General features: G+C 35.7%; 2 protein-coding genes and 1 pseudogene across 3 annotated transcripts in view; 1 reads left to right on the top strand and 2 right to left on the bottom strand.

Moving 5' to 3' along the window:
* Positions 1-22,529, bottom strand: part of LOC141829393 (serine/threonine-protein kinase GRIK2-like) — a 43,987-nt gene extending 21,458 nt beyond the window's left edge. The window contains exons 1-2 of the mRNA XM_074716853.1: positions 22,448-22,529; positions 20,675-20,771 (exon numbers count right to left, since the gene is read on the bottom strand). Of these exons, the coding sequence (XP_074572954.1) occupies positions 20,675-20,684 (10 nt within the window). The 5' untranslated portion in view covers positions 20,685-20,771; positions 22,448-22,529. The remainder of the gene's footprint in view (positions 1-20,674; positions 20,772-22,447) is intronic.
* Positions 4,672-5,204, top strand: LOC141828936 (uncharacterized; annotated as a pseudogene).
* LOC141830227 (calmodulin-binding transcription activator CBT-like) lies at positions 11,606-15,698 on the bottom strand. Of its 2 annotated transcripts, XR_012601935.1 has the most exons (5): positions 14,990-15,698; positions 13,160-13,721; positions 12,529-12,840; positions 11,974-12,071; positions 11,606-11,932 (listed from the first exon to the last, which is right to left on the bottom strand). XR_012601935.1 is itself a non-coding variant. In XM_074717712.1 (4 exons), exons 1-4 carry the CDS (start codon positions 15,670-15,672, stop codon positions 12,048-12,050), a joined length of 1,581 nt encoding a protein of 526 aa, XP_074573813.1. In that variant the 5' UTR covers positions 15,673-15,698; the 3' UTR covers positions 11,606-12,047. The 2 variants fall into 2 exon arrangements, 1 of the variants encoding a protein (XP_074573813.1); XM_074717712.1 differs by having other exon boundaries at positions 11,606-12,071.
* Positions 22,530-22,646: the final 117 nt, after the last annotated feature.

Below are 22,646 nucleotides of genomic sequence, written 5' to 3'. Positions count from 1 at the left end.
CACCTTCAAATTGTAGGGCTTGGAGTAGTAGTCTTAAGGGCTACGAACCAAGTAACCAACTGTGTCATCTTGTTTGTGTTTTAATTTTGCTGCATTCTGATTTCAAAGATAAAATTTTTAAGAAAAGTTTTACAAGCAATATTCATCCCCTCCTCTATTGTGCTTTTCGCTCCTACACAGCATGCGCGCGCGCGCACACACACACATATATATAACCAACACTTGTCTTCCAAGACGAGTTTACTTAAGTACCTAACTTATAGACTAGTTAAAATGTAGTTTACTATATGTTGACCGTAACTTTGAAACACCTATTGGTTTCTTGGTTAAGTCAGTGCCTAGTTATATAGGGATAGCCACATCCCAAGCAGAGATAAACTCTTTCATAGCCTTCTTTGCTAGAAGGTTCTTTGTTAAACTTATTTTGCCTAGTTAACTAGGACTTCTTACCTTGCCTGACGCCTGATCTTGCTAACCCATCTAGAATTTCTCTATCAGATATTTGGTTCGTCAACCCATCTAGACTTCCTCTGCTAAATGTCTCATCTGTCAACTCATCTAGACTTACCTTGCTAAATGTTTGGTGTTTAGCCCTATGATTCACCAGGACTTCTTTTGTCTGGTGTCTAGTCTTCTTGACCCCTCAAGATTTTCCTACCTACACACTTAACACATATATTAGAATATCCAATGTTTAACTTAAAATCTTTTATCATACATCAAAATACTAGTTTGATCAACTTATGTTATTTGCACCAATAAATTTCTTTTACCAACCTTTATAGCAAGGTTTTTCTTGCTACTCATCCTTCATTGCTATTTTTCTATTTCTCACTAGTTTTTTTGTAAGTTTTTTACTTATAAAATATAAGGTACAATATGATCAGAAGAGGTTGAGAAGTTGAGATCTCTTATTACTAGCCTTAGCAAATTTTTAGGTAATTATTCATTGATGTACTTAACCATTCATCTTATAAATTGTTTATTTTTCAAAATCTTGAGGTTCAAGAGTCTAATGGAGATACTCTCAATATTCTATTCAAACATGCACACTGCAAAAATAATCTTATCACTAGGATATTTGGGTCCTCGGCTCAGAAAAGATACAAGTGTTTTCATCCTCCATCAAAGAAAATCTATATTCCAACGAATGTTTCTTTAAAAGAACAAACACATTACTTCACCACACCTTATCTTCAGAATGAGAATTCCATACTAGAATATAAGTATGGTTATTTCTTGCTCAACTTGTCATTACTTTCAATGCCTGAGTTGAATTCTTAGACTTGCATTAGTTCAAGAACAACCATCTTCTTCCTCAATTATGCCTCGTCAAGTCTCATATCCTCAATGGCAAAGTTGGCATTTTTCACGCACAAGTTTAAACATTCATATGAACTTAATCAATCACCATAAGCATGATTTACAAAAGATCTAATTGACATGGGGTGTCACAACACTCATATATATGAATGATATAACAATTGTAGAAAATGATGTGGTTTGCTCTAAGCAAGACATCTTTATTTCCCTACAAAAATATGCGATAGATCTCCTTAATGAAATAGACAAGACAATATGCAAACTAGCAAGCACTTTAGTAGACTCAAATCTCATACTTTTATTTGTCAAGAAAGATATTGTAGTAGATAAGGAAATGTATCCATGGATACTCATTGAGTATTATTGTACCTCAAAGGAACACTAGGAAAAGGTATTCTATTAATTAAAAGACATGAAGCAGTAAGAAATAACATGTGATAGCACGGTCTAGTGTAGAGCCCGAATTGCAAGCAATGACTTAAGGTGTGTGTGAACTACTTTAGTTAATATCATCTTAGAAGACTTGAAAATCAAGTGGTATGACCCAATGAGATTTTATTGTTATAATAAATTTATGATTAATATAACTCATAACCTAGTACAACATGATCGAACAAACACATTACCATTTCATAAAGGAGAATTGCCAAACAGTTCATAAAGGAGACTAGATTCAGGGTAATTTATACCCTATATGTATCTACACATGGACAACTTACAGATATAATTACTAAAGAGTCAAGTAGCTCAGTGTTCAAAGTACTATATCGAAATTGTGAATGATAAATATCTACTAATCAATTTGAGGTGTGTAGGAAAACATGATTTTGTAACTATATATATATTGAAAATATCCCATAAATTATGGAATATGATAGTATAACTATTTTTTATAAAAATTTGTTTAAATTTTTTTACATAAGTCTGTCTTCCTTTGATTTTCAATGGATCTCAAACCATCAAGCCAACCAACAACATTCATGTGTATCCTTCTAAATCCTTGCACAATTCTACATACATATCAAAAACATATGCAAAACTAACTTAAACTCTTTTTCAAACATATCAAAACAATACGATCAAATATGAAACCACTTAGAGGATAATTGCACAAACAAAATTTACTACACGAACTCAATTTGATCAAAATTGAAAAATGATGGCATACATTAGGACTCAACATACCTCAATTCTTCAGTAAAAAGTGAAATCCATCATCCCAACAATCTCACACTGTTGGTCCTACAGTTATCTGTGAGGAGGTAAATCGAGAAGTTGTAGATGACCACTACAGAGGAGGGCATTACCTTGATTTTGTCGAGATTCGACCCTTGTCCACTTCAATAAGTCTGCACTATCATAATCAACTTAACTATGCTCCGGGAACATGACTCAACATACCTCAAAGAGCATGAAGGTATGCTTATTTATTGTTGGTTCATTTTGTTTAGTTGCTTTTTTAAAGGGATATTTAGGGAAGTAAAAAAATAATTAATACATCATTTTTTAACACTAATCTAGAAAGAAATACTTTTTTAAAATCATAAGTAGATAATTTTTCCTCCTATTTACTTATTCAATAAATTTGAAACACAATCATGTACGAATTTTTCATTTTATCTTATTTTTTTTTTAAAAAAATAGTAAAACAAAACCAAACCGGAATCTGATCCTAGCCGTACGTTAAGTAATTAATAAATCTCCCATTCATGAACGGAACGGTGACTCTCTACCGAACACAAATGAAATGTCGCATCGTGCACTGGCCTTGACCACAACTAAGTCACGTGGTTTACCAACAACAACAACTCTTCTTCCATTCCACAATCCGATTTCCCGTCTAACATGTACACTTGCAAGAACCGGTTCGTAAGACATCAATTTAGATTAGATCCGTTGAGTTAGATCCATTAGATTAACTCATTCTGTTAAACAATGTAAATTGATTGAATTAAAATTTTATCAATCTATTTTAAAATGAGTTTAGTTGAACCGATCTACCTAGGCCCACGATCCGCGTAGATCGGTCCATGATGGACTTGGGATCAACCTGCGAGTTAAAAATATTATTTTTTTTTTAAAAAATAAAAATAAAGTAGAAAATTCAATGGATTAATGGCCTTGACCCGTTTAAATCATAATCCAAATTTAAAAATTTTAATTTGACCACGTTTAAGCTGTAATTCAAATTTAAAATTTTTAATATTTATTTTTAATATTTTTTAACAGACTCGTGAGTTGGTCCACCTAATTCGCAACTCATTTTGGATTGAGTTAAATTACAGATTTCTTAATTTGTCAAGTTGATAAACTGGCCTGATCCATCCTGTCTTATCATATGCCGGATTTATGATAGATTGAGCCACCTCCGTTAATGTCGAAATTAGAGATTTCCTAACTCGTCAAGTTGATAAACTGGCCTGATCCATCCTGTCTTATCATATGACGGATTTATGATAGATTGAGCCACCTCCGTTAATGTCGAAATATTGCCCTCGAGGCGTTGAGTTGGTTACTGCAGAACAGACTTGTTGAAGGGTCAAATCTCGGCAAAGCTGACGCAATGTCCTCCTCCGTAGTGGCCAACTTTAGCTTCCTAATTTACTTCCTCATAAATGATCGTAATACCAACCGTGTAAGGCCACTGGAGTAACGAATTACATCTTTTACTAAAGATTAACGTGACAGATTTCATCTTTTACTAAAGATTAACGTGACAGATTTCATCTTTTACTAAAGCTTAATGTCTAGCTATTTTTTCAAATGGGAAACACAATCAAAGGATGCTGGGCATCTGGATTGGCCGCCGTATGCGCTTCCCGATTTACCCTGGTGGTCGGTGGAAACTTCCATGGGACCGGACCGGCCATCCCCAGAGATTGAATCCATGAGACTGACTGAGATTTATCATTTTTTTAATGTCTAACTATTTGATGGAAACCGAATCGCTTTCATCTGTTTTAGAAAATTAATTAAAATTGCTTCCCTTTTACCAACTGACAATGCAACCTGAGACTCACGTAAAACAATTCCTTTTCATAAAAAAAACACACACACATCGACCAACCTCCCCAGCAAGCATCGGCAGGTTGGCCAATTCCACAAACACATACGGGACACACCAATATTCTAGTCTTAAATAATCAATACGGTCGTTAGTCTGCACTTGTTGTTGTCGTATAACGCCTAATTTATATATACACTAGTGGAAGGAGTAGTTTGGCCGAGAATTGACTTGTTCATTACATGGATTTGGTCCATCACTGTCTGCCAACTGCACCATTTGAAGTTCAAACCTTCAGATTATAATTAAGAGCTCCTCCAAATGTCTGCAGGCGATCAGACTTTATGGGGAATCTTCTCTCTTGCCGAGTCGCCGACGTCGGCATGGTCGTGCTCTCCGACGGCACGCTCCGCGAGCTCGACGGACCGACGCCGGTAGCCGAGCTGATGCTGGAGCACCCTCGCCAGTTCGTGGTCGACCTGCATGCGGCCGACGGGCCGACGGTACCAGTACGTAACTCCGCTGCCCGCCGACCACCTGATGGACCCTGACAAGGTGTACGTGATGCTCCCCATGGCCCCCGGGAAGGCGGCGGTCGGCTTGTCGGCGCCGGAGGCGCAGGCGGGTCCTGGCGGCGGCTAGGCAACTAGCGAAACCGGCGAGGAGTTTCCTGAGAGTACTGCTTGGAGGCCAACCGAAGGAAGTCGTACTGGTGAAAGAGGAAGCGTACGCAGAGAGAGAGGTAAGAGATGGATGGTGCTCGGATCAGGAGGTTTTGATGAGGCAGTATTCGAGCAGAAGGTGGAAGCCAAGTCTGGACACCATTGTTGAGAAGAGCTTGGAGAAACAGAAGGTGCCTCACTGGTGGTTGTTTTAGGTTTCCTTTCTAACAGAAGCTAGCGCGCATGAGCTGCTCGATCGATCGTGTGATACAATGTAATTAATTAATTATGCATGTCGCAGTCAGTACAGTATGTAAAATTCACTCGTCCTAATGATTTCATATGATCAGTTTTACGATCATATGTGAAAAAATAAATCAGATCAGGAGCACGATCAGTATTCCAACACATGCATAGTGTTTAATTAGTACTCTGCAATATTAATTAGAAGGCATTCCACTTTGGGTATGTATCTTGTTTGTATATTTGAATGCATGAATTATCAATTATAAAAATAGTAAATATTTATAAATAAAAATTTTTTATGGATCTTATTCTTTATATTTGATCGTTGGAAGAATATTACGGATCGAATAATCTTTCGTTATTTACGATATCCCTATTGGCAATGAATGTTCCTCCCTTGGAGATATTTTCGCAAGGCGCATAGCTCCGAAAAAATTCTATAACCTCTTAAAATCTGGAACTTGAACGCACTCTATTATAAAAAAAAAGAATAATAGGATAATTCATAAGATAAGTGGACAGTTTTATTAACTGTCTACGTTTTCTCATTGCCCCACTATTAACACTGTCGGGATAGAACATAGTGTTGTGCAGCAACCTCTCCTCATGCACCATCTACTCAATTATGATTAAAAGGTGGAATTCGCCATCCCAGTGGCTCTACATAGTCGATCCTACGACCATTTGTGAGGAGGTAAATCGAGAAACTGCAGTTAGCCACGATGGAGGAGGAATATTGTCTTGGCTTTGTCGAGATTCGAACCCTTATCTTCTTTGGGTAATTCTGCTCCGTCATAATCAACTCAATTATGCCTCGAGGTAATCGTATCCCGTCAAAACTATGCTGAGGAATGGTCAGGACACATGCATAGCTTGTTAAGCATAATGTCCACCTCGGAGATTTGAGAAGCTAAAATCATTCCAAGGGGTTGCCCATGATCGTGTGTCGGGTGCTGTGCATGGCTGTCGAGCACTAGGATTATTGGAGAAGGTGGTGAGGTTGTCAGACACTAGGGCTATTGGAGAAGGTGCTTAGTCTGTAGAGCTTTTACAGTTGGGTTGCTGAACTGGAGGACTAGTCCAAACCAATTGAACTGGAGGGAGAGACATTAACCAAGGTATCATAAGCCCCCTCTCACTAACCAAACTTCAGAGCAAAGTAGAACCAAGTCTGATTTAAGGAACTAAGATCATAGGTTAGGTTTTGGCTTACAACAAATTCAAATTTGGTCATTTCTTATTAATTGTATGTACATCGTCTCGCTATTTTGAACCGCTATTCCCGTGTAACCTTTGATGGCATGGCCTTAAAGTTGAAACGATGCTCGTATTAGAGAAGGATAACCGAACTAGAGAAGAGACAAGATGCAAAGAAATAAAACTTCTTGATTAATGATTTATTCATGAGAGATACAATTTATAGAGGTATTAGAGTGCTCAGTTAATTGACAGATTAATAAAGAAACTATCAATTGATATATTATAAATGCAAATTTTTAATTTAATAAATAATTTTTATTGAATAGTTCTCTTTTTTACCCTCCGACAAACTCAACGGGAGATCTTAAACGTTGAGTTTACTTGCTCATCTGGTGAAACATTGTTTGGATAATGACTTAGTAAAAATATCAACAAATTGATCTTTTGTAGAAATATAAGAGTCAAATAACTGTTGAGTTGTCACACATTTTTGAACAAAATCATAAATTTGAAGATCAGACATAGTAAGAAAGGATGAAATTGCAGAGAAGTTATTTATAACAATTGATGTGGAGACCAAACGTGCTCCATCTATTTTAGTTCTTTGGAGATGTCCAGTAATGTATTTGCTCTAAGAGAGAAGACAACATTCATCATGCGGGATAAGTTCAATACCAAGAAAAAAAATGAGCATTATCCAAATCTTAAATAGAAAATTTTTTATTGAAAAGACTTAATAGAGTTGTGATGTTTTTGATCATTATCGGTTAATAAAATGTCATCCACATAAATAAGAAAAAATATCATAGATTCATCATTATATTTGTAGAAAAGAAAAGAGTTCATCTTTGATCCAGAAAATCCTTGAGTTTGTAACCAATTAGATAATCGATGAAATCATGCACGAGGAGCTTATCGAAGATCATATATAGATTTCTTGAGCTAACAAACATGATACAGAAATTATGGATAGATAAACCTAGGTGGTTGCTCCCTAAATATAGTTTTCTCAAGATGACCATGAAGAAAAGCATTAAAAATGTCTAGTTGTCATACAAGTCAAGTAGAATTAACAGCTACCGATAATAATAATCTGACAAATGTAATTTTGATAACGGGGCTAAAGATGTTATAAACTTCAATACATGGTTGTTGACTAAATCCTTTGGCTACAAGTCAAACTTTGTACCATTCAAGAGAACCATCAGATGCTTAAGGCGGAATACCCATTTAGAGCCTACAACATTCATGAAGGGAGTGCACGGAACTAGGCTCCATGTTCCATTGTGAAGAAGTGCATCAAATTCTATAGTCATTGTACTACACCAATTCAAATTTTTGTTCGCTTGTGAAAAATAAGTTAGTTCAATAGATTTTGAGAGACCACTAAAGCTCATGGAAGGGGATATTGGATTGTCATTGATGGGCAATATGCATAGATGTCACTTAAGGGAAGTATATGACGAGGAGCTCTATCATTTAAATCACTTATTGATGGCGATGAGAAAGTGGACTGACATGGTGATTTTGATAATGGACCTATATTATTTGAGGATCCAGAGCCAGAAAATATATCATCTATGGCTAGTGAAGCTTCTGAGATTGGACACGAAACAGGGTCCAATATATTATCCCTTCTGATATTGTTAGTGCATCTTGCTCTTGTCGGAGTAGCAACTTGAGATGATTCCGATGATATAGGAGGGTTATTAGAGAGCTTTGGAGCAGGACCTAGGATGTCATCACTTCCTACAATGTTAGGTGGCATCAAGAAGGTGTCACTTGTATCTAGAGGAGAGATTCAAGAAGCTGTCGAAAAAGAGAATAACGACTCATCAAAAGTAACATGTCGTGAAATATATATTCATCCTATTGGTATATGCAAGCAATAATACCTATTATGTAAATTACTATAATCAAGGAAAATACATTGTAGTGAACAGGAATCAAATTTGTATTTAGATTAGGGGTGTAACCATGGATAATATGCACGATCAAAAATTTGAAGAAAAGTGTAGTCAGGAGTTTGATTATAAAATTTTTCCTACAATGGAGTAGGAAGTTGATTTATGAGATATATTATAATACAAACTTTTAGGCCATGCACCGGAGCACAGAGAAACTTTTAGGCCACAATGAAATAATCTATTAGGCTATGCTCATTGAATAACACTATGTGATAGGTTAAGATGAATTTGCTAAAGATGATGAGTTTTTACTATTCACATACATTAATTCTTAACTGTATATATTTTGCTCGAGGACAAGCAAAGATTTAAGCTTAGGAAAGTTTGATGTGTATGAATTATGAATATATTTTTTTATCTTATTTAGCATACATTTGTTATAATACATGAGCATAATTTGTGTAAACTTCTAGCATTTGCATTCATTTTATCTTTTTAGCTCGGATAATTATGAATTGGTTTTTATTGACAGAAAGGTGAGATCTTGATGTTGGTGCATGCAAATCGAGAGGTTAAACCAAAGGATTATGCTTGGAGATGTCAAACTTGAGGAAATGCATTGGCAAGATGATCTACGACCACACCATGGAACACTCCACTGTCGTGGTTCTTACTGCTAATTGGAAGAGAGCCGGGAGGAAAATGTTGGAGAATGGACACAATGATCCACATCCAACTCATGGAATATTCCACGATCGAGAATCATGCTTGAAAGATGGATCATGGTCGTGGAGCATCAATTGGGATATGCCGCAAGATCCATGGCCAACCCATGAAATTTCCATGAGTTGTAGATCTTACTGGCAAGTGAAATGGAGAGCTAAAGGAAAAGGGAAAGCCTAAACATAACGATCCACGACCAGCTCGTGGAACATTCCACGACCATGGATTGTAAAAGGGTTTGACATTGTCTTCTCTAATGTTTAGGAAAGTTTGTTAGGGTTAAGATGGAATATAAAAGGAACAAATAGGTAGCAGTTCAGGGGCATCTGGACAAGAGACCAAAGAGAAGGCCACATCCAAGACATCGAGGATCAAAACATATTTTGGACATCAAACAACACGATGAGACATCCAGAGACATCGACAACATCAACAATCAAGTTCTTCTATTCCTTTATCTTTATTTTTACATTGTTAGAATATTATTATTGATTTTGATGGATTGCATCTTTAATATTAGAAATAGTTTCTTTATTCTAGGATTAAAGATTAGCATAATAACGTATCGACATTGAAGTTTTGATTTCTTTCTCTTATTAAAGTTATGATTATCTTTGATATAGTTTTAGCGTGCTCAACAATCGTTTAACAATTGTGAATATATTGGCCACATATTCACATGACTTAGAAATTAAGGGATGAACTGAGAGGTGAACTTAAATCTCAGATCTATAAAATTAAACTTAAGTTTTTAATCACGAAAGTAATTTAAATTCTTTCAAGGATAACATTAAATTCAAAGATCTTAAAGGGTTTAATCTAATTCAATTATCATAAGAATAGAAATTATATTAGGATAAACACATCATTGTATTTTGAAAGGAAACAACGATCACCTAAGGATAATTCACTTTCAAGAATAATCTAATATTATAAGAGAGGAAATCATTACAGAATAGTTGATATTCATCATGGTGAAATCAAAATCATAAAATTGTCTTAAGATTTGGTTGCCTAATTTAGTTATCTTATTTTGTTATTTAAATTCCTATTTCAATAGTATAATTGCTTTCTTATTTTGATTTCGTCTAAATAACTTATTTTGTACATAACTAGTAGTCAACAATGCGATCTCAAAGAATATATTTTATTACTTGATGACAACCATGCACTTACAGTTTCGCACGAACATTCTCCACCCTAGTTTAATGTCATTCACGATTCTTCCAAGAATCACTACATACCTGACCTCTGACCCTTCGATGGATCACTCTCATAATACTAATATTTTTCTCCTTCTAAGATACCTTTCTAAAGCAGAAAAACCTTACAAAAATAACAATCTTCTCTCTTAACAATTATTAGATATTGAAGAACTAGAGAAAACAATTAGGAATTACAAAGATTACACTAAACAAAAAAAATAACAAAACTCTCAAGTACTTGTTGTAGGAGTGAAAGCTTTGTCTTTTGTTGAGCAAGATGTTTGTAGATACAAGCCTCCTTGTGCCTTTATACGAAGAGTGAGATCTAGTCGTTTCTTGAGATTCGCCCAACCATCAATCAACTACTCCATGCAATTGAATCAATTTTGAAATATTTCCATCAATCTCATTTTCAATTAAATAATTTTTTAAACTAATATTGATCAACAGTTACACTCGACTAATAAATATTTTATTTATTAAAAATTCACTTTAATTGACTAGAAAATATTCTATTTGCTACGAATTTACCTCAATCGACTTTCTTAGTCAACTAGTAAATATTTTATTTGTTAAAAATTTCATAACATTAGTCGACTATTTTCCATTCAACCAATTGTCACAGTTGATTAAAAAATATTCTATTATGAATTCACCTAAATCGACCAACAAACATTCTCTTTGTTAGAATTTAATATTAACATCCAATCAAATAATGATTTATTTCATGAGTCAATGAATTGACTTTATTTATATTATTTGTAAAAAATCCAATCCTTGAGCTTCAATGAACTTCCTTACATGTTACACATCTCTATTGGAATTCTACTCAACTCCGTCAAGAATTTGATCCTTGATCTTCTTGAACTTTATTACCTAGCAACTTATTTTCCTAACGATTTTACTTCACCAAGCATCTGATCCTCATCGAGCTACTTGAATTTTCATCAACAATTTACCTATCAAACTTCTTACATTTCATATTTGACACACCATATAAGCTCACAAATAATACCTATTTTAAACTTGATCCATATATTAAAACCATACACAATACTACATGCTTGGGGCATGATTACCCCAACATATACTTGCGACATAATTGCGAAAATAAAACCATCGTATAGCCAAATAAGAGCATGTTTTCTTTACCTTCGATAATCGCTAGCGATTAAGTATCGACAGTCAATTAGGGAAGTAATTTTGAACTCCAATCTAACATGACCTGCAATGTGATTTAGAAAATAGGTACAAAGAGATGCATGAACTGAAAATTGGCACATTTGGCAATCAAATATCGCGCATTGTATTCCTCGCAACAAGACCGACAATCACTAACACCATAACAGAGTTGCATATTATATACATACTCTAACATACAATACAATCCATCTCTTTAACTGAAGAGATGCTTTCTGCAACAAATCATTACATGGATCATGACTTCCATACTGCAACTGAAGTTTAACCCACAGCATTGTTTGGCCTCCTGCAATAGACTTCTCCTTCCATCCTTTCTACTTCCACAACTACCAAGATTAGCATTACAAACAAATTACAATTATCAGACTGTTAAATACATGGCCTTAATTACACCATTTACTCTTTCAGAGTGAAGCCAAACTTGTAGGTAGACTTTTACATGCAGGGACTTAATTACACCTATTTACTTGTTCAGAGTGAGGCCAAACTTGTAGGTACACCTATTTACTCCTTCAGAGTGAAGACAAACTTGTAGAACATTCCTGCTACTAGAAACTGAGTAACCTACTTCAATTCATTGGAGGTCAGAAAACTCAAGCTGCACCATATAATTTGAAAGAAGAAAAAAATAGTATCAGCAATACAATGAATGCAGTTAACTCAGCAAACTTCTGCTTCATTAAGTCAATATGAAAATCAATCATGGGAAATAGCATGCATCTTTCCATTGGAAATGAAATCAAATTCATTGTGAAGTGGGTTTTGTCAAAAAGAAGAAAAAAGATAAAGAAGTTTCAAGCATTTTTATGAAAATTCTATATTGACTTGTGGCCTAAGTAGAATGTTCAAGAAACTACATGTAAGCAAACACAACTGACAGATAAAATATTGTTGGATAGATATATGTTATGTGACAGGTAAAATCACTCTCTTAAAAGGGAGTCAGTAGCTGGGCTGCCTGATCATTAAACTCTTTGGCATGGTAATTATTGACAGAAAACTAGACAGATCACATGTATTGGAGGAAAATTAGGTATGTGCCACAGCAAAGCTACCTGTGCCTGTTCATATGCCATCTTCATTCTTCGATACTCTTGCTGGGCTCGATATGACCGAAACATGGCTTGAACTCGTACAACCGACCTACTGACCCGCTCTTCAGCTTGCTTCCTGCTAAGACGAAAAAATTCCTCCTCTCCAGTACTTTCTGGTGTTGTATCCACACTCATTGCTTCTGCATTTTCAACTTGAATGCCACGCAGGCCTCTTCGCTTCAATCGCCAACGAAGAATTGCTTTCTCAAGCACTCCAACTGACCAACAGATTTTGCGGTACTGCTTCCTCACTAGGTGTCCACGAAATGCAGACTGTTCATAAATAAAAAATAATATTAAAATAACAATCACATTTGTCTCAACATCTGTTCACGGTTTGCATACGCCAGCAAAACAGAGACAACTATGGAACATAGCATAAAATTAATATGATTTTCTTATCCAAAAGTTAAACTTGGGTAAGTAAATAGGAGGAATATAGACATGCCAGCTAAAGAAAAGCATTGAATAATATAGAAAACCTTGGGAGAGATGTATGCAACTTTTCCAAGTGCAAAAGCATTAGTTCTTTTATTTTGCTGAGATGGTTGACATAAGTCAATATAACGACAAAAGGATTTTAAATTCTTACTTGTATTTTAATAGCTTTTTTGCGCATATTTACAAAATCCCTCCTCATTTTCCAGGTGTGGAAATGGCTTTGTATTCTTGTAGCAGCCTTCATCATCTTTCGTCTGTTATAATTACGATATGCATGCTGAATTCTCATAGCAGCCACTATATGGGAAGCTTCCATTTCAGGCTTCTGCAATTGAACTGCTTTAGTTTGCAGCTTTAGAGCACGCTCCCTCATTGCAGATTGTATACGATCAGCTGCATCAGCAGCATTCCTGTATGCATCTAATGATTCTTTCAGACAAAGTTCTTGCTCACTGAGGTTTTGAGAATAAGCATTTTCAAAGTTAGCTATGCTAGTTTTTGCAGGTACGCCCTTAGTATTCATGTTCCCTGACAATGACATAGCCTCAATATGTGCAGCAAGTGCTCTCTCAGCAAGATATGCCGCCAAGCCGTTGAAGCCTTGTTTTGATGCCAAGTCAGAAGCCATGCTGCCTCCAGGACTTTGGGATGTAGGGTCAGTGACTAAGCTAGGATTTGCTCCAGCAGACAAAAGAGCAGCTATCATCTGCTCCCTGAATGAATAATTACAAAAGATGTTCATATACATATATGATGGAAAAGAAAACTAAATATGGAGGAAAGACGATGTCAGAGTAAGTCACATGTAATGCATACCCAAAACACCTATTAAGCATTTCATATCAGCATTTATAAGCATCTAGATTCATATTAGATTGTAAAATTACTGCCATAACTAACAAAAGTTCTTCCATATGTTGGTAAATAATGTGTTGAAACATATAAAAAGGATTCTAATAAACATCTCAGTGACAATGTTTCTTCTCGTACATATACTAAAATCTTAATAAATTTCCATTATCCTTTTTCTTAAAGTGCTAAATTCTTGACAACTTGTTAATCACATAATAAAAAATTTGCATAATAATTATGAAATGTCAAGTTACCTAAAGAATGCAGTCTCATATGAAGATGGAAAGCTTTAGGAAAAAAAAAAAAAAACTCCAAAGGTTTTATGCAGAAGCTCTATTATAAAGTTAAAACTAGTATTTCAATAAGTTATAGTCTTGTGTTTGGATTTAATCAAGTTATATCAATATTAGTCAAACACATACCAGTCTTCCATAATGCCAAACAAGAGCTCCCTTTTCTCAAGTACAATTCTTAGTTATCAAAAACTATAGTAATCTAGACTAGGATTTGAGCATTTAAGACAGGTGTGGATCTAAATGTCCAAAATGATTAATTCTAGACACACCGGAACATGATTAACAAGGGTGTCAAGTGTCAACTTTGAGTGTTATATCTGAATGTTGTGTCATATACTACAATGTGATTTGTTTCTCATAGAAATGTAGCTTTCGATTGAGGAAGCCTGAATCATGAGTTAACTAATCTTTTATATGTAGTCAAAGTTAGGGCTAAATGACAAAGAATGAGTTCCACGCCACCATAAAAATGTAAATTCAACACAATGTTGGCTAACAAGAGGGAGATAGAATGCATTCCACATTATTACCAAGGCATTGAATTCCAGTAGATCAAAACTCACATTTAACAAAATTCATTTTTGGCATGGAAGCCAAAAATGGAGAAGGCAGTTCTCCAACAATGATGAAACAATATAATGAGTTTTTAAACCTTCAATCTTCAAGCTACATTTTAAACTGATACATCTAAAACAACCACTAGAATCAGAATATTTTATGAAAATACATAAGGACAGTTGACGTCATACTATCAAGTAAACCATTTAGAACTTGAAATTAATAAAACCATATGGTGACACCATCAACATATTCAAGTTTGGTGCAAAATGTACCTCCCAAAATATGCAGCCCAATGTAATGCTGTCCATCCATGAATGTCTCGAAAATCCAAGGACAACCCTGACAAGGAAAATAAGCGAACTGCCCATGTATAGTTTAGGATAGCACATAAATGAATGACTCCTTGACCTTGACTATCATGCTCAGTTGTTTTACAACCTTGAGCAATCTTTAGCAAAAGCCACTCCTGTAATTTGTTCTTTAACAACAGGTGAATAAAATCATCTTTAGTTGGTGCAGAGGAGCTCATATCAGTGTTACCCAGTTCTAAAAAATTCATCCAGTCTTTTTCAACTGAAGGAGAAGTCAGTAATGCAAATTTGTTGGCACCATTGAAGAATTTCTGATGTATACGACTTGATAAAATTGTAGGTTTGTTGGATGTAGAAAATAGAAGATAAGCAAGTCTCTTCTGCACTTGGTCCAACTTTATATTATTAGAATCATCTCCTGACGAAATTGCTGGACCATCCAAAGAAACATTTGATAAAGAGCGGTAGTCGAAGTTCAAAACTTGGCTAATTGGCGTGCAACCATCCATTGTTAGAAAAAGATTGACTCGACTAGGTGGTTGTGGAGGTGCCTTGCACCGGTAGACACCTGGTTGGACTACTTCAGCTGCAACACATCTCTCGCCAAAGGCACAATAGATGTTGGATGGCATCAAGTTCTTCATTGATTCACAAAAGTAACCAACCACTATGACCTGAATTTTTTTTAGTCAAATAAACCACCAAAACAAAAACAAGAATACAGCAGGAAATCAATTTTCACATTAAATTTCTATATCAATTCTATAATTAGAAGAGTTCTATTAGAGTAGAAGATGTAAGACTTAGAGGGAGACAAAAATTAATTAATTAATGTAATAGAAATAAATTAATTGGTTTAAATTACTAGCATATAGCCTTGCATAGAAACTCAGTAGAGGAATAAGATTCATGTGGTGGATCCCAAATAATGAGAACTAACTGACTGATGAAGATGTTGATTGAAGTGTACAATGGCACACAAAATAAATAACCAATCACTATGGTCTGAAAATTTCCCCTTTTTTATTTTCATTCAAAGAGCCTACCAAAACAAGAATAAAGCAGGTAATCAATTTTCACACTTTAACTCCATGACTATCCCAATTTTCACGCTTTTAAAACCCCCTTATGCTCACTGCTTGATACCCCAATGTATCCTCCCGTCATTAATCAAAACCTATTGCACTCTCATTTTCAATGAAAACCCCCATTCCCGCTTCGCTAATTGAAACTCATTGTATCCCCTTATCGTTGATCAAACCCGTCAATGCACTTCTTCAATATATCCCTTCATTGCTCATTAAACCATTTGTATACTTTCATCTCCTTCTCACTATGTGAAATGCGCTAGCTTTTTTTCCTATTTTTTCTATTGTCGCTTCTCCTCTGGTTCTTTCATCTTCCTTTTTACCATTTCAGACAAAAAATAAAACCTAGGCTAATAATAAAATTTCAATCCTACAATAGATTACTTTCTTTTATTTACAAACCAAATTTGTTTTATAATTACTTCCCCATAAATATTCATTACATCATTTGCTTATTTAATATATCAAATTATATAAACATTAGCTTAATTTTCAAATCAAAATATGTTATAGTTTAGAACACATTCTTTGTCTTGGCAGTATATGAGGGCCACAAAGACTATGTTAAAGTACTAGGAGGCATGAAAGCCTTAAAGACTATGTTAAAGTACTAGAATCATTCAAAACTTAAAGACTATGTTAAAGTAGTGGGGAGCATAAAAACCTTTGTCTTTGTATGTTGATTTTGCTATATGAGAGCCACAAAGAATATTTCAATCCTTAGGTCCATTGGAATATTAAGGTTGCTGCCATGTGACTTAGCACGGATTCAAATCCTAGAATCTTGCCAAAGGCAAGGTGGCTGCGTACAATGGATTCTTACCCCGGACCCCGCAAGGGCTCCACAAATAAGAATAAGGGTGTTTGGAAAAGGCTCCACAAAAAAAAGAAATGCTATTTGGGCAATTTTCGAATGAACTATTTAAATCAAGTCCAGTGAAAGTAAAAAGCATTAACCATGGAACATGTAATAAAAATTAAGGAATTCCTTAACATTCAATAGGTCTTTAATCTCCCAGAAGGGATGTGGTGTTTGGTGGGGCGCAGGGGTTTTAAAGATCGAACGAAGGTCCCTAATCAATTAGTCTATCAGAGGAGGATCAGGTTTTGGATGGGTGATGGGTGTGGCAAAACATAAGAGTGAATGCTCATAATAGACAGTTATGATTAGCTCGAGAATTCCTTAATTTTAAAATCAAGATGTGTTAATGTACTAGAACACATTCAAGCCATTATCTTTGTATCATTTGAGAACTACAAAAACTTTGTTGAAGTACTGGGAAGCATTTAGGCCTTAGAGACTATGTTAAAGCATTCAAGCGTTGACTGTTAAAACACTATGAAGCATTCAAGCCTTTGTCTTTGCATGTTGACTTTGTTGTATGAGAGCCACAAAAAGTATTTTAATCCTTAGGTCCATCGAAATATTTTCTTACTCAACAATAAGGGTGTTTGAAGAAGGTTGCACAAAAAAGAGAAACGATACTAGGCAATTTTAGGATGCACTATTTAAATCAATTCGGTGAAAGCAAAGAATATTAATTGTTAAACGCATAATAAAATTTAAGGAATTCCTGAACCTTCAATAGATCTTCAATCCTCCAGAAGGGATGTGACATCAGGTGGGGTGCAAGGGGAATTAAAAACCAAATGAAGGTCCAGGATCAATTAGTATATTAGGGAAGGAGTGGGTTCGGGATGGGCGACTAGTGTGACAAAACACAAGCATGGATACCCCTAATAGATGTTTATGATCGACTCAAGAATTCCTTAATTTCTATTACACATTCCTTGATTAATAACCTTTTCTTTCACCTAAGTTGATTTAACTAGTGCAGCTTAAAATTGCCCAAATGTTGCTTTTCTTATTTGTGCATTTTTTATAACAAGGATTAATTTTCCAACAAACAAAAGCAAGAATAGAGATCTAATAATTTCTCACTCATGACAAAGGTCGTCCAACGTTGACAGATGAAGAAATGACGACCCCATAACCCCTTATGCTTGAAAACGATGACCAAAGAAAGATGTTGAAACTCGCTTAAAGTCGAGTACTCCTTGGTCAAGGAGAATAATCGAAAATTAGGGAAGAATTTAGAAATTTATTTTATAATCTTAGAGTTTAAAAAATTCTATAAGTTTTTGAATTGTTTTTAAGAGTTACTAAGAATGTGTTGCAATTCTACAAATAAATTAGGTCTTTTAAAATTCACTATAATCTTTACATAAAAAATAGGCTTTTTTTAGACAAATTAGTGTTATTTTAATTCTAAAAAGAAGAGGATCCCATTAGAGTTGTAAATGAACTAAATACTTGTAAGTAAGCTTGGTGTTCAGATTAGTACTTGTTTATGATTGTTAGATAAGGTTAATTAAATGAACAAGCTTAAGCATCTCATTAAATTTAATAAAAGGCTCAAACACATATGTGCTCAACTCATTAATATTCATAAATAGAGATTGTGTTCTTGCAACGTTTAGAGAGGGAAGCTCTCCCTTCTCTCTAGGGAGAAGGTGACCGCAAGCCATCCTAGAGTTCTTGACGGCAGGAGGAAGCTGTTTGTTGTGCTACAGAGCGTGTCCGTCCTCACCGAGCGGCAACGGAGAGGACTACTAGGTGGTTGGCCGGTGCTAGTCATCCTACAGCAACATCGAGCAAGAATTCCCAACCACCTAGCGACATCTGTAGCCTGTGGAATGATTTCAAGTGCAACAACCGCCGAAATGAAATCACAGCAGGTGAAAAACTGGATGGGGATCTCACTACATCATTTGAAGAGATAATGCAGATTTTCACAATGCATTTCCAAACCCAACTTGACACAACATCCAGCTGGCAACCTCTCTCACAGCAGCTATTCCAATCTGACCAGACCATCATTCCAGATCAAATTGAGCAGCTTACCTACCTACTGCTGAGGAAATCAAGGATGCTTTATTCGACATTGGGGATCAACGGGCACCCGGTTTGGATGGCTATGGGTCGAAGTTCTTCAAGCATACATGGGATATAGTAAGTGCAGATTTTATTGCTGCCATCATGGAATTCTTTCACCATAGAAGACTACTTCACCAATGGAATCATACACGTATAGCCCTCGTCCCCAAGTCCGCCCACGCTAGTAAGGTGACTGATTATCACCCCATTTCTTATTGTACAGTGTTTTATAAAGTTATCTCTAAGATATTGGCAGGATGACTTTTTGACATCTTAGGTCACCTTCTCCACTAGTCTCAGGCCGCTTTTGTGTAGGATAGACTTATTACTGATATTCACTTAGCACATGAGCTTTTTAGGAAATATGGTCGCAAGCGCATCTCACCACGTTGTATCATGAAGATCGACTTACAAAAGGCTTTTGACTCGGTGCATTGGGCATTTCTACATGAGGCTCTCCTTGGATTGAACTTTCCGGAGTGTTTTATTGGATGGATCATAGAGTGTGTCACAATTACCTCTCTCATTGGCTATCAATGGTGGATCTTTTGGACATTTTCGCAGCGCTAGGGGGCTACGACAAGGTGGCCCACTATCGCCCTATCTATTTGGTATATGTATTGAGATCTTTGACAAGCAGCTGCAACAACGCACATCTTAGCCAGGTTTTAGCTATCATCCACAGTGTACCCATCTCAGATTAGCCCACTTGACATACGCGGATGACTTGCTACTTTTTGATAGAGGAGATGTTGCATCCGTTGGGACCCTGACCACATGCTTAGGACTTTGGGGAGACTACTAGACTTCAAGTTAATCCCCTGAAGTCAAGCATCTATCTGGCAGGGTTTAGGGTTAACCAGAAGCAAAAGTTATAGATGGATTGATGAAATAATAAGATGCATTATCCTTGTCCATTAGGATTACTTCCTAGTTAAAGAAAATGAAACTGCATTTTATATGAAAAATTTTGTAAGTACCTTCCAGCAATGGAGAAAGAATCTCAAAATGATGGGATGCACACTTAATAACATAAATGGCGTAATCAAATTAATACAAGTGAAGACTGGATCATCATCTACATAAATCTGTGTACTTTGTGTTAGCTTAATTCTGTAAAATTGTTAATTGCTAACCCTTCTATTAGAATCAATTTGTTATCCAAATAAATTATCTAGAATCAATTGTCATCCAAATAAGTTATCAACAAGATTGTATGCTTGAATACACTGTCATAAACCCTATCTACTAAATCTTCAACAAGACCATCAGTATTCAGTAGTTCATTTATATCAGTCACTTTTCTATAGCATGATATAATCTCAAGGCAAAAACGCTTTATAAATGGATTTAAGTAAATTTATGGTGAGTCAGTGAACTACTTATTAACTATAAGTTTGCCTATTGACAAGGAGTACAAATGATTAATTCTTATGGGTCTCAGAAGTTCTAAACTAACAAAAGGAGTTGGTTAATATTGACTGACAGTCACACATTGAATTAGCACAATCTTCTTATTGTCCTTTAACTATATGGTTTTCCTCGAACATGGGTGAAATTGATAGAATAAACTTACTCAGTTATGACCTAAATGGCAAGGATGAAAGTTAAATAACTAACCTCTATGCATGAATTGATCCACCTAAATGCCACTGTCAAGAATTCAATACGCCATATTGCATTATTTTTGGAGCAGAAACCATTGATGAAGAGTGGCCTGTGCAAATTACTGTCAATACTCATAGCGTTGAGGATTACATGCAATACTCCTATCAGTGAAGTAGTCTAAGAATTTAAACAAAATCGGAAGAAAACAAAAAATGAAGCCCAAAAATGTCAAACTGAGAACATGCATGTGCTTATTCCCATACACAATAATGAATGAAATTTTACAGGCATATATATAAATAGGAAAAGCCATGCATGTTGAAGGTAGCTATTTAGTGGAAGAAATCCATGAATCATATTACATAACCTAGCAGCAACCACAGTAAAGCCAACAATATCCTAAACAAGCTAATAATAAACTTATGAGAAGACATAGAAGTGAATTACCATGATATGAAATTAAGATATTAAGAACTTGAGCAAGCATATCTCTTTGCCATTGACTACCTAATATTTAAACAAAATTGTAATAAACAAAAGGAATCAATTTTGTATTTTTTAAAAGAATCACCATCTTGAAACTTGTTGGTATTTCCCAACTATTGAACCAATCTCAAATATATTGCAACTATGCAACTGATTAAAGATATCTGAATCCATCTCTGAAGTCTGAACTATTAAAAATAGTTTCCTTTCGATGCTTTCAATTTTTTAAGAAAGCCACATAGATGCTTATTTCCTAAGAAGCTTTGATACTCCCAGTTCAAAAAGATCCTTCTTCTACATAAGCATGGAAAAATGATGGTATCTATACAATATACACTGAAAATGGCAAAAACATTCTATTCCAGTTGCTTGAAGATGTTGATATTATACTGACTTTAACATAATACCAGCAAACACTTGAATAAGAAAATGATTATAGCAGTGGGCAAACCATCTACTAAAAACCATGACAATGGCAAATGTACTTTCGACGGAAAAATGAGTATAGGAGAGGCAAAGGAGGAAGCAGGAGCCATAGACTCCCAACATTGTCAACTACAAATATGAAATGGTGTATCACGTATCAGAATATTGAAACAATTTGTCATTCACGTATGGCCCTCAGAAAACTTGAGTAAAGTTTTTTCTTATTTCTTATGCTACTCTTCCATCTGGCTTTCACCATATTCCATTTTCTTCCTATTACCAGACTAGCAAAAGAAGATGATCATGGGATAACAAGAAAGTAAAATCACATACATTCAGCCGAACATGTAATAATTATTACTCAATCAATTAGATGAAAATTCAGCATGCTGCATGGCCGTACCCAATGATCCATAACATCTTGCGGGGAAGGAAAGAAAATTGGAGACTATACAAATTAAAACGAAAGAAAGAAATATAAAAAATTTCATAGATCAAACCAAATCTACACATAGAGTATATGCAGAAACAAAGACCAGACCCACAATCCAGATCAAGAAACAACCAAACAATCCTCTCAGAGCGAACAACTTCAAAAACGAATTTAAACTAAAGAACGAAAGATGACCTAGGCCGACTCTGCTGGTAGTGGCAATGGATACAAGAGAAAGCAGAGGGCGGGCGTTGAACAGCGAGCATAAGAAAAACAAAGCACAGGCAACCAGACACGCAACGTCGTAGTGGTCGATGATCAGGAGGGTACGCTTCTGGGGAACGGAAGGAAGAGAGAGGGCGAAATCTGAGAGAGGGGGATAGAGAAGAAGAGAAGAAAGTGCCAGTTGCCGGAACGAGGAAGGAGAGATTATGACTGACCTTGGATAGAGAGGCGGAGGCGGAGGCGGAGGAGGTCAGTGGAGGCGCCGGCCGAGGAGATTCTGGCGATGGGCGAGGAGGAAGTCCCGCAGCGAGCGAGAGAGAGGCGATGGGCCGTTAAAAGACTTAAGTCCGGTTCAAAAATCAAAATTCTATCGGCCGGTCCATTTTGACCTAAATCGACCCGGTCGAGTGCGAG

Source organism: Curcuma longa, chromosome 5 (assembly GCF_044706935.1).
Source record: "Curcuma longa cultivar G26 ecotype Majalengka, Jawa Barat chromosome 5, ITB_CL_G26_1.1, whole genome shotgun sequence".
Classification (NCBI taxonomy): Eukaryota; Viridiplantae; Streptophyta; class Magnoliopsida; order Zingiberales; family Zingiberaceae; genus Curcuma; species Curcuma longa.
The sequence above is the reverse complement of the archived record's forward strand: the minus strand, read 5'-3'. Positions and strand labels throughout refer to the sequence as shown.

Coding starts and splice junctions, on each gene's coding strand:
- LOC141830227 (XM_074717712.1), bottom strand. CDS start 15,672: ATGAAGAACTTGATGCCATCCAACATCTATTGTGCCTTTGGCGAGAGA. Junction 12,841..13,159: donor AAAAAGCTATTAAAATACAA/GTAAGAATTTAA, acceptor ATTTATGAACAG/TCTGCATTTCGTGGACACCT. Junction 12,072..12,528: donor TGGCATATGAACAGGCACAG/GTAGCTTTGCTG, acceptor TATATGGTGCAG/CTTGAGTTTTCTGACCTCCA.